This window comes from Miniopterus natalensis, chromosome 11 (genome assembly GCF_054644295.1).
Source record: "Miniopterus natalensis isolate mMinNat1 chromosome 11, mMinNat1.hap1, whole genome shotgun sequence".
In the NCBI taxonomy this organism is placed as follows: domain Eukaryota; kingdom Metazoa; phylum Chordata; class Mammalia; order Chiroptera; family Miniopteridae; genus Miniopterus; species Miniopterus natalensis.
The window spans coordinates 75,620,349-75,632,014 of record NC_142091.1 but is presented as its reverse complement, the minus strand read 5'-3'; the positions used below and the strand labels follow the sequence as shown (position 1 = coordinate 75,632,014).

The 11,666-nt window shown below is 62.4% G+C and overlaps 1 protein-coding gene across 1 annotated transcript; it reads left to right on the top strand.

Annotated features, from left to right (window-relative positions):
* The first annotated feature begins 8,048 nt into the window (after positions 1-8,048).
* On the top strand, positions 8,049-9,719 carry FGF4 (fibroblast growth factor 4). Its single transcript, XM_087822455.1, has 3 exons — positions 8,049-8,385; positions 8,905-9,008; positions 9,543-9,719. Exons 1-3 carry the CDS (start codon positions 8,049-8,051, stop codon positions 9,717-9,719), a joined length of 618 nt encoding a protein of 205 aa, XP_087678581.1.
* The last annotated feature ends 1,947 nt before the right edge of the window (positions 9,720-11,666 follow it).

Sequence of the window (11,666 nt, the reverse complement as noted above, 5' to 3'; positions counted from 1 at the left end):
CGGCTGCAGGGAGGGCGCCTGGGACACATTACTGACCAGGAGACTCTTCTCCCCAGACGTGCGCCCGCGGAGTGGCCCTGCATTGGCGCTGGCCCGGCCGTTGCTGTTTGATTCCCTCGGGCTTACTGGCCGCCTCCCGCAGCTGGCCCCCGGGGTTTCACAATGAAAGTAAGAGCATCTGTGAAGCTGAGACTCCGGGGCAGCTTGGTGGGTCGGCCAGGTTTTAGATTTTATTTCGGTTTCGGCCCCACGTTTGCTGTCGTATTTGGGTGGGGCCCTCGCCACAGCTACACATGCCGGGGTCTGGGTTTGACCTGAATGAGCTCCCGGGAAGGAGCCTGGCCAGTCGGACCTGGTCCTCAGGGAGTGACCTCTGGGCTGGGAGCATCTATTTTAAAGGACGCTGCCATTTGGTCTTTGCCAAAATAGTTGAAAGAAGACCCCAGAATAGCAGACTGGGTCTGCCCCGGCTTAGAGCCGCATCGTGGGCTCAGAGGCAGGCGTGGGGGGCGTCAAAGAGCAGGCAGCCGAGGCCGAGACCCCGGAGGGCCAGCGCGTCCCTGGCCTCGAAGCGGCAGGAGGGTCCCACGGGGTGATGTCAGAGGCGGGACTGGCTCAGGAGAGCTAAGGCCAAGAGGTGTCGCCTCCTTTAGGCATTAACTCCTGTCATCTTCTCAATGCGACCCATTTCAGAGATTGGAAGACTGAGGACAAGAATCTGGCCAAGACCTCACAGCCAGAGTAAGGGGTAGAGCCAGGCGGTCCACCCAGCCCCAGTGGACCCACCGATGGCAGCTGTAGTGACAATGCTGGAACAAGACAATGCCACCTACGGCGGTGGTGCCTCCGGCTGTTCCCTGAGCCCTGGGGGTCCCCTGTTCCTCTCAGGAGCCTGGCACGCCTGCCCGAGCAGGAGACGAGTGTGCAGAAGTGGGCCCTAAAGCAAGCCAAGGGCGACCTCGCAGGACAGGGCCAATGGGACACACGCTGGAGGACCAGTGGCCTCCTGCGACCTGACAGGTGTCGGCTTCTGGGAGGATTTTTCCAGGACGCGTTTGACTCAGTCGGGTTTGCTTTGCCCACACCGACTGCAGACACCCAGGGAAGACGTAGCTCAGCATAGGGAGAGACTCGGGATGTCACCACCCTCTGGGCCTCCGGTCCCTCGGTGGTAAGCGGGGTGGGTGACACCTGCCCCTCCAGGGTGTTGAGGACTGAATGAGAAACGGGCTCCTGAGATGGGTGCACCAGCCCCCTGCAGGCCTGCTGCCTTCCCCAACCACCCTGGGCTCCTGTCCTGGTTGCTGGGTCCTGCCCAGACTCGACCCGGGGCCCCGGGGTCACTCTCACGATGCGTCAAATGTCACCCTCTAAACCGCCAGCCTCAGAGCCAGCACCCCAGCTGGCCAGGCAGGACTGGTCACCAGGAGCCCCTGGCTGCCCACGGGGAGGCCGGCATCAGCTCAAGCCAGCGGCCAGGCGGCTCTCAGGACTCCCAGTGCTTGGCGGGTGACAGTGGAACGGGGAAGGTGACGTGCGAGGCCATCTGCCCGGCGTGCGCCCTGCATCCCAATGCCGTCGTCAAGAGTGTCTCCTTTCTGGACCCACAGGCCTGCGCCGGACTCCCTGTGGTGGCGGTTGGGCTGGAGAGGTCAGGCAGGGCCTCCGGAAAGGTCAAGTTTGAGCTGAGGTTTGCAAGGCGAGTAGCTACCCAGGCAGGAAGGGGAAGGGTCCCCTCTCCAAAACGTCTCTGCCCCATCCCCATGTCACACCTGCCAGACTCCCCTGGCCTGTAAACCGAAGGGACAGATGACCTGGTGCCAAATATGTGCCGTCCCAGGACAGACACCCGCCCCATAGGCTTCAGGCCCCAGGGGCTCCCCTCCTCTTGCCCACCTCCCTTCACAGTGACCTTTCTCCCACAGTGACCTTTCACCCTGCCCAGGCCTCACCTCCAGGCAGCAAACAAAGGGACAGGGTGACATAGCTGGTGTCACCCCTTCCAGCTCTCCCAGACCAGGCGGCAGCCCCCTGCTGGGGCGGAAAGAGGCCAGTTTGGCCGGTGCTGGGGGCTGCGGGGGGGGGGGGGCACGGCGATTTCATTCAACGGCCTTGTGTCCCAGGTCCCTCTCCCATGAGGCCAGGAAAGCGAGCAGAGACCGCGGCCGCCCTGAGACCAGCGGGCACCCAGCTCCAGGCAGAGACCTGGCCCCTTCTCTGCCCGTCTGCAGCCTCACTCAGAGTCGGGGGGGTTGCCACAGACTCGTGTTAACTGGCTCCTCAAAACTGAAAGACGCCTGGCATCTGCCGGCTGTAGCCGGACGTGGCCCCTCGCCCCAGGACTGGCTTTGCCCACGAACTCCGCTGGCACCGGGAGGGGACTTCCCATGTTGGATGAACGAAGGGCGTAGCTCTTCTGTGAACAATGACCACGTGCGATAATTGGGGGGCCCGTCCTCCATCAGATCAAACTTCGCCTGTGCTGTTTACCGGTCCAGGATTTGATAGCATGTGCATGATGTTTTGATCGACTGTGTATTAGTAACTGTGACGAAAACAAAATCCAGAGCAAGAATGTTTCCTGCTAATTAATGGTCACAAGAAATTCAATTTTTAAAAATATTTGGATTCATAGAAATAGTTTGGTCCCAGAGAATTATGATAGAATGTTCAAAAAAGATTTTCGAGGTTAAAATGACCTTAAAATTTGGGTAAGATTGATGGGGGAAATAGAGTGGAAATGTGATCAGGAAGAAAACAAAGGAGAGAGTTTAAGGATTTGGGGCAGTTGGGGTAAACCTTGTTCATGATATTTTCTAAAAAACAAAAAGATGGCAGAGAGCGAACTGTTGTGGTTCTAGACGTCCTTGGGTACTTTTAAAAGAGCAGCAGGAATTTCCTTTTACAATGTCGACCTTTAGAACACACGAGAGATTATGTTCTTTGCAACTATTTATGACAATTTTTCAATTTCAACGTGAAAAAGGACCGGGGAGCCAGCTCGTTCACGCACAGGAGAGGGAAACTGACCCTGAGGATGGGGGGCCAAGGCTGAGAAGGAGCCGGGGTCCCTGGTGGACACCTGCCGCCAGGGCAGGAAAGAAGCCTGGCTGAGCCAAGCCACTGTGGGCAGGCTGCCCGGCCTGGCGAGCGAGCCTGCGACACCGTGGCCCCTCCCCACCGAGGTCCTGTCCCCTGGAATCCAAACTTGGGGGGTGTATTTACCCACTCCTCCAGGGGGACACTCCTGTGGCTCCTCAACAGACCGAGCGTCTCGTGCAGGTGACCACACAAAGGTCCGACTGCCCAGGAGCAGAGGACACCTGAGTCCCGTATGAACAAGGTGGGGGGAGGGGTCAGCCCCAAAGCTGGAGCCTCGATTTTGCCCTAAGACCACCTGAGCCTCCCTCCCAGCGCAGAGGGACGTCCAGCCTCCGTGAGGAACCCCTGCCCAGGTGCCCCAGCGGACCTTCCTGGGGCTTCCTCCCATGTCTGGGTCCCCCGCAGCACCTCTCCCAAGGAAGGGGGTTGCCCCCCAGCCCCATGCCCGCTGGTCTCGCAGAGAAGAGAAGCCAGGTCAGGGTCTCCTGTTGAACCTGGGAGGCTGGGGTCCAGCTGTGGAAACCCACCTTCCCGAGAACGTCGGGCCCCCTCCCCCTCCTCGCAGCAGTTTTGTCTGGACAGAAGCGTTTCTGTATAATTCGGATCAGATCCCTAACGTCCCGGGGTGACAGCGGGGTGGCAGACAAGGTCAGGGCCAGGAACACTGTTCATCAGAAAGGGAAACTGAGGCAAGGAGCGGCGCAGCCGGGAGCCCGGGCGTGGCGCCCAGAGCGGGGCGGGGTTTGAGCTCTGGCTCTGCTATTTGCTGGCTCCCTGACCTTGAGCCAGCGGCTCGAGGCTGGGCCTCGGTGAATCCTCCTGTGAAACGGTGCCGGTAAGCCGGCCCCACCTTCCAGGGCCAGTCGGACACCGGACACCGGACACCGGAGCCCAGCCCCAGGTAACACTGGCTCCCCGCAGAGCTGAGTAATGGTCTCGGCCTGGCGTTTACCTGGAGAGGTGTCGAGGTGTCGCAATGCCCGGCGGTTCCCAGTCCTGGATCGCACACCGCGCTTTACCAGCCTAATTCTTCTAATGCTCTGCACGGAGGTAGGTACTGGGCACGGAGGGGTTGAGCCAACGGCCGCCCGCAGTCCCGGGCGGAGTGAGGCAGGGCTTGGCGGCTACATCTGGCCAAGTGGGGAACACGGACCATCTCAGTCCTCCCAGATGCCCTCCGAAGTGACAGCTGTGTCCTCAGTTCATACACGAGGCAACTGAGACAAGGTTTCTCACCGATTCTCCCAGGGTTGGGCGAAAACACCCACGGGCCTGCCTCTGCTTGGTGAACCACCGCTGTATTGACCTGCAGTTGTACAAACTGTCCCTGTGGCTGTCACTCAGACCTGGCTGGGTCAGCTTCTGGGCGAGAGAGAAGCCGGAAGAACAGAAGAAGGGACCCTCCGGCGGGCACAGAGCCGCCTCTGGGCAGGCTTCTGTCTGCTGAGGGCACCTCTGTGAGCCAAGGAGGACCTGAGTATAAAGAAAAAAACGGTTTCCTGGGCACTCCGGTGCGGCGCAGATGGTCTACACCAAGGGCTTTCCTCCCCTTTGCAGGAGGACACTCCTGAGGGTCTGCTGGCCTGGGCGGAGGAAGGGAAGGGAAGTTAAGCCGAGGAGACAGGTCAGGCATTTGCAAAGTCCCCGCCTGGGAACCCTGCCCCAGGCTCCGCCTGTCATTCTGCCCTGAGGATTACAATTGAATTTTTATGCAGCACTTTTAAATTATTATTGCTACTATTAAGCCAAGTAAGTTCTTAACAGCAGGGCTGGTGGTTCTGAGAAGCCCAGGTCACTCCTTCAGGGAAGGGGAAACTGCGTGTAAAGAGAGGACATTGCCATTTTCTTTATAGGTTAAAAAAGGTCACAGCTAGGAGGGTGGATAGGCCTGGACTGGCAGGCTTCAGTCCGGGCCTTTGTTCTGTCTCGGAAGATTCCTGATAAAAACGTGGGTTTGTTCATTCCACGACAGTCCAGCATCTGCTCTCTGCCAACCCCCCCCCCCCAGGGGCTTGCTGTCTACAGGGGTGACTTCAGTCAGCCTTTCCTACGACCGGGGATATCAACCCCTAAAAGCAGCAGTTGTTCTGCCCATTTTATAGATGGAGAAACTGAGGGTCATCAGAGGTGAAAGTAGCCTCCCGTCCTGGGGCTCTCAGAGACGGAGCCTGGATATGAGCCCGCGGCAGGAGACCAGATTCCACGGGCTTCCTGCACCCCAGTTCTTGGTAAACCGAGCTCCCTGGGGTGCAGCAGGGCTTATTAGAAGTCCTCAAGGGGGTTGGAGCTGGAAAAATGAGTCACCTTGGACTCACTAGTCCTTTCAAACACCAGCGTGGCGCTGCTGGTGGGGCAGCAGGCGGCTGAGTCCTGAGGCCTCCGCAGGCACCTGCCCTCTGCCCAGGCCCCGGGAGGGGTTGGCCCTGCACCTGGGGTCGGAGGGTCTGCAGGTGAGGAGCTGCACCTATCCAGGCAGCACCTACTCATGAGTACCCCCCGGAATGCCCCCCGTGTGCCAGGCCCTGTAGAAGGCGCCAGGGATACAGCTGGGAACGAGACAGGCCTGAGCGGGCTCCATGGAGGCAACGGTCTAAAGGGCTGGAAGGTCAGCAAGTCCATGGAGAAGGTTCCTTAAGGTCTGTGAGGAACATGACCAGAGGGACCGGTGGGAGGGCCTACCTTGGTGGGGGTGGGGCACACAGGAGGTCTCCCCGAGTGGCTGATATTTGAGGGAGACCTGCCTGGGGAGAACTCTAAGGGAGCATCTTCCAGTGAGAAGGTGGGAGGGAGGAAAGAAGATGAGTGTGGCTGGTACGCAGGGGCCGAGGTGGGGGGCATGTGAGAGGTGAGCAGCAGCGGGGGGCGGCGGGCGGTGAGGAGAGGGGTTCAGCAGCTCTAGATGCCTCTTGGGGCATCCTTCACCTTCCATTGCTGCACTAACCCTCACTGTGCTTTGTGGGGCTCCACCGGACAGTTGAGGCTGAAGCCTGCAAGGTTAGGACGGGCTCAGGTCCGTGCACCCCATAATTCCCAGCTCCCAACACCCCTGCTGGCTGCCAGCTCTTCCAAGGACAGGCACTAAGAACACCTACTGTGTGCGGGTGGGTTGGGGTTCTGGGAGATGAGCCAGCGCCGGGGTCCTTCGCTGAATTTACCAGCAAATAAGAGAGACAGGGAGGGAGGTCCCTGTGGGGTTCTGCAGAGAGAGGGGCCACACCCTGCCAGGAGCTGGGGAAGACATCAGAGGGGCCCTCCCGGATCTGGGCTGAGGGGAGGGAGCCCACCTTTCCTGCTGTTTAGCAAATGGGGAGTCAGGGGTGCAGAGATGGAGAGGACTTGCCAGGGCCTCACAGAGCCGGGCAGGGCTGGGGCCGGGTCTAGGCCTCCTGTGTTTGACCTTGGCCGCAATTGTCTTCTTGGCTCCAGATACACAGGCCCATCTGGGAGGGTCCAGGGTCCCAGCAGCAGCTGTGAGGCGATAGCCCATAGCCCAGGAAGGCGTTGTTCGGGGGGCTGCAGGCCTAGAGGGGAGCAAAGGGCCTCGTGGAGTAGTCCAGAGACCAAGTTCTGGCCCTGCCAAGGCCACTCACCCCTAGGTACCCCTCTCTCTGGGCCTTAGGAGAGATCTCAAGCCTCCCGGCCCCTCCAGGGTTCAGAGGCAGAGTCCAAGGTCTCCTCAGGTAGGGATGGGATGGGATGGGGGGGGCTGAAGTGGCCTGGGGACCTCTCTGGTCTCAGGTGTTGGTGGCTGCAGGGGTAGGGTGGGCTCCAAGCCCCCTATAGCTGTGGCTGGGCGGGACCCACTGGGAGGGGCTCCAAGGCTCCTCAGGGACCAGAGAACAGGGGTTTTCACACGAGGTGAGCCAGCACCCAGCCGGCCTCTGGCAGGTCCTGCCCCCATCGGGCCATAACGGGCACAGTGGGAGGGGGGACAACAGGTGGGGGAGGGCAGCCTTCCAGGGGCCTGGCCTGGGTCCCCGCTGCTTTGAGGGCTCTTGCTAGAGCAGGTGACTCTTCCTGCTGCGGAATCCAAAGGGAGGGGGCGGCGAACGTCCCCTAGGGCCCTGTGCCCTGACACCCTGCTCTCCCCCAGGTGTGTACGCCGAGGGGGTGCCGGGCTGTGCCCTCCCCTGGGCGTGCGCCCTTGGCAACGCCCCGCCGAGGCCCGCAGCTCAGGTGATGCCTACCTGGCGGGCGGGAATCCATCCCCGAATCACCCGGAGCGCAGGGCGCCAGAGCCCAAGGCCTGGGCTCCCTCGGCCCGGCGCCGGTCCGTCCTTCCCGCGCCGGCCCTCCTGTCGCTCACAGCCCTTCCCAGCCTTCCTCCCCAGGTGGTCCTCCTACGGGACCCAGGCTCCTGGGAGTCCCTGAGAGGCGGGGCTCGGGAGCCCAGGGTGCGGGGTTGGGCGGCACCCAGGCTGCTCCACCCGAGGGGGCCCGAGGGAGGCCAGGCTGCCCCGAGGCCGGAGCGGAGGGGCCCGGAGGGGCGGGACCAGCCGCCCCGTGGGCCGGGCGAGGCCGGAGGGGGCTGGGACCCTCCAGGTGGCACCCGCGCCCGAGTCACCGGCCGCCTCCCCTCCCCCAGCGCTGATTGGCAGGCGGCCTGCGGCCGGCCTCGAGCGCCACAGCGCCCCGGGCGCACGCCGCCGGCCCCCCGGGAGTGGGAGGGGGCTCCGGGCTATATATAGCGGCGCGGCCCGGGGCCGGCCCAGCGCGCGGGGAGGCGCGCACGGCTCCGGAGGGTCCCAGCCCGCCGCGCGCCCTCCATGCGGCCCGGGTAGGTGCCGGCGCCCGGGGACCCCGTCGCTCGCCTCCCTCCCTCCCGCCCTCCCGCCCTCGGCCGCGCGCTCCCTTCCCCGGCCCGGGGCTCGCGCCCCGCGGGCCACCACCCCAGGCACCGTTCGGGTGGCCGGCCGGCGGCCGGGGCGCACGACCCGAGGGCGGGGATGCCGGGGCCCGGGGCGGCCGCGGCCGCGCTCCTGCCGGCCGTGCTGCTGGCGGCGCTGGCGCCCTGGGCCGGCCGGGGGGCCGCCGCGCCCGCCGCGCCCAACGGCACGCTGGAGGCCGCGCTGGAGCGGCGCTGGGAGAGCCTGGTGGCGCGCTCGCTGGCGCGCCTGCCCGCGGCCGCGCAGCCCCCGGAGGCGGCCGTCCAGAGCGGCGCCGGCGACTACCTGCTGGGCATCAAGCGGCTGCGGCGGCTCTACTGCAACGTGGGCATCGGCTTCCACCTCCAGGTGCTCCGCGACGGCCGCATCGGCGGCGTGCACGCGGACACGGGCGACAGTGAGTGGGGCGGGGGCCCGGGACCTCCCAGCGCTGCCCGCCGCCCCCGGGCCCCCCGGGCCGGCACCTGTTCCCCGGCGGGCCCAGGCTCGGGCGCCTGCGGCGCGGGGACTCGGGGGCGCAAACGCCGGGCTGCGAGCGCCGCCGCGGGGACCAGCCGCGCGCACTCCCCGCGCCCGGCCCCGCCTCCCCGCCCTCGGAAGCCTGGGCTCCGGGGGCCGAATTCCATCGCCTTCGCCCGTGGGCACGGGGCGCGCGGCGCAGCCACGGGCACCCCAGGGCGCCCGGGACTCGAGCCCGGGTTGGGGCCTGGCTCGGGGGGCCCGGAGCAGAGGAATTGGAGCCCAAGCCCCGCGCACCCCGGGCTGTTCCCTGGCCCCTTGGGGACGGCCTGCGCCCGAGAACCCTGGGCCCTTTACACCCGCGCCAGAAATGGGGGTCCTAGGGCCGCGCAGGCGGAAGAGGGGGCGGCGCGGGCAAAGGGTCCCCTTCCCCAGATGACCCGCGCCCTCCCCGCAGGCCTGCTGGAGCTCTCGCCGGTGGAGCGGGGTGTGGTGAGCATCTTCGGGGTGGCCAGCCGGTTCTTCGTGGCCATGAGTAGCAAGGGCAAGCTGTACGGCTCGGTGAGTACCCCAGGGGCAGCGGAGCCCCGGGCAGCGGAGCCCGGGGAGGATCCTGACCCTCCAAGCCCAAGGAAATGCTGGGGGATCACAGGATGGGCAATCCCCAGCCCCCAATGCCCTGGCAGCGCCATGACCAGGGCCAGCCTAGAGGAGGAGTGCAGCCCCAGGACCGTAATATTGAGGTTTGTGCCATCCCTGAGTGGGCGCCTCCTGGTCCATCAAAGGGTGCCGTTGGGAGCCCTTCTCCGAGCCGTTGGGCTGTGTCCCTTTGGGGCAGGACTGCGGCCTTTAAGGTGGACACAGCGGAGATGAAATTCTCTGGCTGCCAGGTGCCGGGCAGGTGGCTGGAGCACCAGCTGCCGCGAGCTGGCCATGTCCCTGTTCTCGCCCGGGGAGGGTCTTGGCACCTGACTTCCCAGGAGAGACCTGTCAGCCCTAGTGGGGCCGGGACAAAGAGGAGCCCCTGAGCACTGGCCCCCAGGGTCCCTCCGCTGAGAGGAGGGCCCCCTCTCACGCGGCCCTCCTTCCTCCCAGGCCTTCTTCACCGAGGAGTGCAAGTTCAAGGAGATACTCCTGCCCAACAACTACAACGCCTACGAGTGCTACCGGTATCCCGGCATGTTCATCGCCCTTAGCAAGAACGGGAAAACCAAGAAGGGGAACCGAGTGTCCCCCACCATGAAGGTCACCCACTTCCTCCCCAGGCTGTGACCCTCAGAGCCCCGCCTGAGCCTCGGAAGGCCCCTGGGAAGGGAGTGCCGAGGGCCACCTTGGTGCACGTTCCTCCAATGGACAAGTTGGATGCCAGAGTAGGTGTAAGATATTTAAATTAATTATTTAAATATGTATATATGGCCACCAAATTATTTATGGTTCTGTGGGTGTGTTTCGTATTTTTCTGGGGTGAAAAAAGGCAAAGACAAGAAAACAATACCCTGACTTTTCCGGTAAAACAGTGGAGAGCCTGCCACTGGATTTATTTAACTTCAGAAACTTGTCACAAGTGTGCTGCTATTCTGTGTTCTAAAAGCCGGTGACATCAGACTCGGATATCAGCTTGCTTTGCACCCTCGGGTGGCCCTGTGTGTGGAAAAGCTGTCCCTGGGCTCCGGAGAGGGGCTCAGGACGCTCCCCTCCTGGCTGGCTTCCTCCCCTAGCACCCCCCAGCGCCCCACTCCCTTTGTGCCCTGTTGCTATTAATTGGGGCGGATCGGTTTACTTCGGGTACAGAGAGTGCGCTGCGGAGCCCACCCCTGCCACTGTTTTTAGATCTGCTGAGACTGACCTTTGAACTTTGCTGTAGTCAATCTTCCTCCCTCTACCAGATGGGAGAGACCTTTAGACAACTTTATAAACTCCCTCCCGCTTTCCTTTTTTGGATCAGCCACGGCCACGGTTCTGTGGCCACGGGGGGGGGGGGGGGGAGGCAGAGAAGCGCAGAGCTATTTTGTAGACCTGCGGAAAGGCGCCGGCATCCCACGCAAGGCTGGACCTGGACGGGACGGGCTTTCTGGCGGCCGCAGCGGAGACCGCGGTGCAACACGGTGTCTCACGGCAGATGCTCCGGTGGCCCGCAGGATAGAAACATTTGAAAGCAGCGCCGGGCCAGTACTAGCTATTGAGTTTCGGTGGAATGTCCTCGTAACTGCACAAAACCCTTCCTGCAGCGTCTGCAGGGGAAGGTGCTCCTCTCGGCTGCATCCCCTGCTTCCGTGCATTTAACATCTACCTCGAAGCCTTAGCCCCGCTCCCCCGGCGGAACCTGCGGGCAGCCGGCCGGCCGCCGGCGCAGGGTCGCCGTCCCAGTGGCCTTTCTTCCCGATATGCAGCCGAAAGAGCTTGCAGATCCCGTCGGTGGCCCGTTCGAACCTTGTCACGTTTGAGCTATCTTTACCCCGGGATTTACTTTTAGTAAGGACAATCATGGTGAAAATATTCACAGACAGCTGTCCCAGTGCACTATATGGTCACCAAGTAACCTTATATTTTTCTTTATATATTTTACAAATGTCACCCCTGTCGTTGAAGCAGAGATGGAAGAGCCAGGGTCGGGGATGGTTAAAAAAAGTCCCGAGGTGCCGGCAAACATTTAATTTTAATGAATGACTTTTTAAGAGTTTATACAAAATGACCCTAGCCCGCCACCAGAAATGCCCCGGCTGTCTCGCAAAGAGGACCTTAACACTCGCCTACATGTTTCTGGACTGTCTCCCAAATTAACTTTATGGGAGTCTACAGACAGCGCGGCTGGAAAATCCGATCGGCGTTTTTTTGTCTTTCACATTCCTTTTTAAAACTCTTTGTTTGAATGCAAATCGTCCGTTTAAAATACTATTCTTATAGAGGCCCAGGAGAAAGAAGCCACTTGTGAGCCCCCGGACCACACATCTGACCCGCGGGTCACACGCGCTGGAATGAAAACGCGTTTTTTCATTCTGAACCACGCCCTGGACGCCAGGAGTATTTGGGGAGAGGTGATGCTCCAGGCGGGCGCGCGGGCGGCGGGAAGGGCGCGATGGAATCTGTGGCCACTCTGTGTGCGGCGTGGTCACCTAGCAACCCCCGCGTCGGTCTCAGGCGCCTGAAGTTACTGCACCACGTCCTGTCCCGGAGCCGCAGCCAACGTCAGGAATGAAGATGTCTGAAGGGCAGGACCGG

Excerpts from the sequence above, each read along its gene's own strand:
- FGF4 (XM_087822455.1), top strand. The coding sequence starts at position 8,049 with ATGCCGGGGCCCGGGGCGGCCGCGGCCGCGCTCCTGCCGGCCGTGCTG. Across the intron at positions 8,386-8,904 it reads GCACGCGGACACGGGCGACA|GCCTGCTGGAGCTCTCGCCG; the intron begins GTGAGTGGGGCG and ends CCCTCCCCGCAG. Across the intron at positions 9,009-9,542 it reads AGGGCAAGCTGTACGGCTCG|GCCTTCTTCACCGAGGAGTG; the intron begins GTGAGTACCCCA and ends CCTTCCTCCCAG.